Source organism: Tympanuchus pallidicinctus, unplaced genomic scaffold, assembly GCF_026119805.1.
Source record: "Tympanuchus pallidicinctus isolate F22 unplaced genomic scaffold, pur_lepc_1.0 scaffold17, whole genome shotgun sequence".
Lineage (NCBI taxonomy): Eukaryota > Metazoa > Chordata > Aves > Galliformes > Phasianidae > Tympanuchus > Tympanuchus pallidicinctus.
The window spans coordinates 18,064,594-18,069,039 of NW_026294690.1; the positions used below are offsets into that span (position 1 = coordinate 18,064,594).

The 4,446-nt window shown below is 52.6% G+C and overlaps 1 protein-coding gene across 1 annotated transcript; it reads left to right on the forward strand.

Moving 5' to 3' along the window:
* Positions 1-351: 351 nt before the first annotated feature.
* Positions 352-1,930, forward strand: LOC128078291 (histone-lysine N-methyltransferase SETMAR). The gene is made up of 2 exons (XM_052678314.1): positions 352-478; positions 686-1,930. Exons 1-2 carry the CDS (start codon positions 392-394, stop codon positions 1,454-1,456), a joined length of 858 nt encoding a protein of 285 aa, XP_052534274.1. The 5' UTR covers positions 352-391; the 3' UTR covers positions 1,457-1,930.
* Positions 1,931-4,446: the final 2,516 nt, after the last annotated feature.

Here is a 4,446-nt window from a genome sequence, read left to right on the forward strand (position 1 = left end):
GACCACAAACAGAGCGGTTAAGAAACCCTAAGATAAGCAGAGAAGGGAGAGGAGCAGCCGACCGGGCACGGACACGAGACCGCAGAGCCCTTCTGCTGCTGGCGCTCCACGCCGCGGTGTGAGTCCGGAGAAAAACCACTCCTGCACAGCCTGCGGGTTCAACGCCCACAGATGAGCTCGGAACGACACACCGCCATCGGAACGAGAGCACGGACCGACGGACCGCCCCACACAGGGCAGCAGCTTCACGCCCTCAAGATGGCGCCCTCCTCCTGCTCCACACCCTCAAGGCTCCCACAGCGCCCGCGCGATGCCCCATCCCCTCAGCCAATGAGCGGAGCGACCGCGGCCCGGGCAGCCAATCGGCGCGGGGCGAGGGCGGGGCTAAAGCATGGCGGCCGGGCGGGACGTGAGCGGCGGGCTGGAGCCCGTGGCCGTGGCGCTGTGGCCGCCCGGGGAAAGCCCGGCGCCGTTCCAGGTAGGCGGAGCGGGGCGGCCATCGGGAGCGCGTCGGCCGGGCGACGAAGCCGGCGTTCGGCAGCGCTGAGATCGCTCGCTCACCCGCGGGGGGCATCGGCGTCACCGAGCCGCGCGTCCGCCGTCCTTCCGACGCGGGCGGCCGTTCGGATAGCCCGGGTACCCGGGAGAGCCCGGTAGCGGGCTCTGAGTGCCGCTCTCCCCGCAGTACAGCCCGGACTGCGTGCCCGGGGCGGACGGAGCCATCGACCCCACCGAGGTGACCTTCCAGGGCTGCCCGTGCCGCGTCCGCTCCTGCACCGCCCGCTCCTGCCCGTGCGTGCGGCTCGGACGGCGCGGCCGCGTCCCGCATTGCGCCGCGCCGCTCTTGGAGTGCAACGCCATGTGCCGCTGCGGGGACGGCTGTCAGAACAGGGTCGTGCAGAGGGGTCTGCAGGTCAGGCTCCAGGTGTTCAAGACGGCTAAGAAGGGCTGGGGCGTCCGCGCTCTGGAAGCCGTAGCCGAGGGGAGCTTTGTCTGCGAATACGCCGGGGAGGTTTTGGGCTTCGCCGAGGCACGCAGGAGGAGCCGCGCCCAGGCGGCCCAGGATCCGAACTACATCATAGCCGTGCGGGAGCACCTCCACGACGGGCGGCTGATGGAGACCTTCGTTGACCCCACGTACATCGGGAACGTGGGCAGGTTCCTCAATCACTCCTGCGAACCCAACTTAGTGATGGTGCCCGTCCGCGTTGACTCCATGGTGCCCAGGCTGGCGCTTTTCGCTGCCACCGATATTTCTGCTGGAGAGGAGCTTTGCTACGATTATTCTGGGAGGTTCCGTAACTTACCGCCAACTGAGGGGGAACAAAAAGCTTCAGAAGAAGGCAGCGTGCTGAGGAAGCCGTGCTTCTGTGGGTCCCGGACCTGCGCTGCCTTCCTGCCCTGGGACGGCTCCCTGTTCCCCGCTGCAGACACACATTCACAGAGCTCTCCGTAGCTCCCTGGCCATACGTAGCGATGCCATTTTCTCCAGTAGTTGAAGTGCACCTAGATCAAACTGCAAACATCAAAGAACTATTTTTTGTAGAAGTATAAAGCGAGGTTTTGAGTAACAGCTGAGAACATAAGATTTTGAGACCACCTTCATGCAGCGTCCCAGAGGCTGTTTTCAAGGTGGATGATAAGAAGCTTCAGGGTGTTCCAGTCTCAATTACTGACCCGGGATTGGTGCTTTCTTCTTGTTTTCAGCTGACAGCTTACCATATGTTAACAAATTATGTCTTTAATTTGTACTAAAGCTTTCAGAACGAATGAGCGTTAACACAGGTATGGAGAAGGGAGCTGTGGTAACAGCAACAGGCAGCTCTGGCAGTCACACAGAGGAGTGAGAGAGACAAAGGAATGCTGGAATTTGCACTAAGAGGCATTAGATGTCTTAAACCTTGTTGTAAGAAATAAATCTTTAAAATGAGTTGCTACAGTTCTCTTGTTCCACCAACCGCAATTCTTACACATGTTCAAAACCTGCCCTAAAAGGCTAACTTAAATGCTTCCCACCTGCTTTTCCTCTTCCAGTCACATGAAGCAGCTTGCCAAAATTCCTCATTAAGGGACTGTTCCTTTTTGTTATTGTTTAGCTTCTGTGCAGAGCGCACAGAAGGCTCATGGATGTGGTTTAGATAGATGGGATGATTGCACTTCTATCTTGAGGCTCATCTGCTGTGATTTCTGCAGTAACAGCAAGCATTGCTTCTACATTACTTTCCAGCACTGTAATATTGCACTCCAAAAGTAAAATCAGAGTGCAGCCCAGAGCAGCGTGGCACTGCTGTTCTGGCTTCTGAGATGGATTAAAGTTGGAAAGTGAAGCACAGAAAACAACAGACTGAGAAGTTAGAAGCTATTGTTTTCTTTTCTCTGTTTCTACAGAGGCAAACAGAATGAGGCAATGCCTGCCTCCTGCCGCAGGAAAGAAATAATTACTGCATCTTCTTTTTGTTATCCTTGCACAGAGATACACACACGTGCTGCTGTGCACGGCCTCCCTGCGGCGCTGCAGGAGAGCAGCTGGGGAGCGTTCTGTCTGCACTCCTGTCACTACAGAGGAACAGCCACAGGAATGCAGCTGCTGTGAAAGGTACCATTCCCACACAGCGGGGGCAGCAGCTTGATTTCCTTTGGTCTGAGCTGGGCTGTCTGATTCTACAGAACTGTGTGGTTCTGTGACTCAATGCACGCTTTGCTAGGAACCAGAACACAGCTTAGACAGCAAGATTTCTCGTCTTGTTGAGGGGCTTATCTGGTTTTCTTCTCCCCAAGGGCATCGTGGCAGCCACCCAGATACTTTCAGCCTACAGGACAGGAGGTGTGGGAGTAGATGATCCAATCTGCTTCCTCTTTTTCCTCCTGGAAAAAGTTTCAAGATAGGTTTGTCTCCTGTATTCCTGTTCCTGAAGATTAGATGGGTTTTCAAGATGACAGCACTGTGTGTTAGCTTCCTGTTATGAATACATACTTGGCATGATTTCGAGTAGTTAAGGAAGTGTAAATTCAAAACCCAAAACAGAGGAGCACATTAACAATACCTGCTCCTTGCACCAGCAGCCTTAAATCCGAGCTCATTGCCTTCTGCCCCTGCAGTCCTACCTGCCCAGCCCCCACCCGCTGCTGCTGTCTCTAACAAGTGAGCTGAGCAGTTATTGGGCCAAAACAAACTTCCACACGCAGAGCAAGAAGGGTCTGCAGGGCTGTTAGAAACAGCTGCACTAAAGGCCCATCACAGCACACCTTTGTGTAAACAGCAGGGCTGTTAGCACTGCCTGCTGCCCTCGGGTGTGGACCGGAATCCTAAACGTGCCCTAGCAAGGAACTGAAAAAAAAAAATTGATATGAAGTTGTTTTTAAATAGCAAAGTGAACTTTCCACTATGCAGAGCTATATACAGCTTTCTGTTTGCTTTACTCCGAGGCATTTTTCCAGAACAAAAACGAAAAACAACTCCGCAGAATCTTTATGAAGTGTATCTCTTAAGGCAGAATTATGCCTTTTAGAAAGGGAGAATCAATTTTATTAAGAATTAACAAAAGACGTTTCTAATACACAGATTTAAAACCTTTCATGCTGGTAAAACAACCTCAGCATACAAAATATTTGCCACAGAATCCTAGCTTTCACCACGCTGGTGTGTTCTGAATCATTTTCTCTGCTGCTCACATGAGTTTCCCACTGCCCCAGAGGCTGATGCTCAGGGAAGGGCTCCCCTGATGCTCTCCTGTGCCTCCCAGCATTGAACACCAAGTGCAGAGGGAGCTGGATGGGCTTGTAAATACAGGTTTGTATTCACCTCACACTGCATTGACCCGCACCTACTTCACCACTGCTGGGAAAGAGTGTCATCAATGCAAAAGTTCTGTTAATCCACCACATTTTTCACTGTTATCTCTGAGAGCATCTGACAAGACTGCCGAGTTCAATCCATTTAACACAGGCACTTACACAGCCTGACAGAGGTCAGCACCTCTGCTGCATAACAGGTCCAGGAGGAGAGCGGTGCCGGGGCAGAGCTGACAGCACAGACATTCCCTGTGAAGGCTCCAGTTAGCACAAGCACCCCCTGCTGCAGCAGTGGTAGTTGAGAACACTTTGTGACAGGGCTGAACTACATTCAGATCCTGAAATGAGGTAGTTCTCAGTATACCCCCTTCTCCTTGCTATCGTTATTCTTTCAAATCAGGAGAGGTTGTTTTGTTTGGGTGTTTGCTTTGTGTTGGGGAACAGACAACAGCTTCTTAGTTTATCTCATTAAACCTTAGGGCTCATAGTTCCGTTTGCCATATTTTGATTTGAATGAATTCTATTCTAGCAGTCATTCATTAGCCTCAGTTTCCAATGCCATATTTGCAATTTGGAAGTTCTGAAATTAAGCCTACAACCCAGCCAAGAGAAATTCAAAGCACGTTGCCAGTATTTTTCCCCACCAGTAAAAGC

Bases quoted from the DNA above. Each gene is read 5' to 3' on its own strand.
- LOC128078291 (XM_052678314.1), top strand. From the start codon at position 392: ATGGCGGCCGGGCGGGACGTGAGCGGCGGGCTGGAGCCCGTGGCCGTG. The intron at 479-685 runs GTAGGCGGAGCG...CTCTCCCCGCAG, and splicing joins AAAGCCCGGCGCCGTTCCAG to TACAGCCCGGACTGCGTGCC.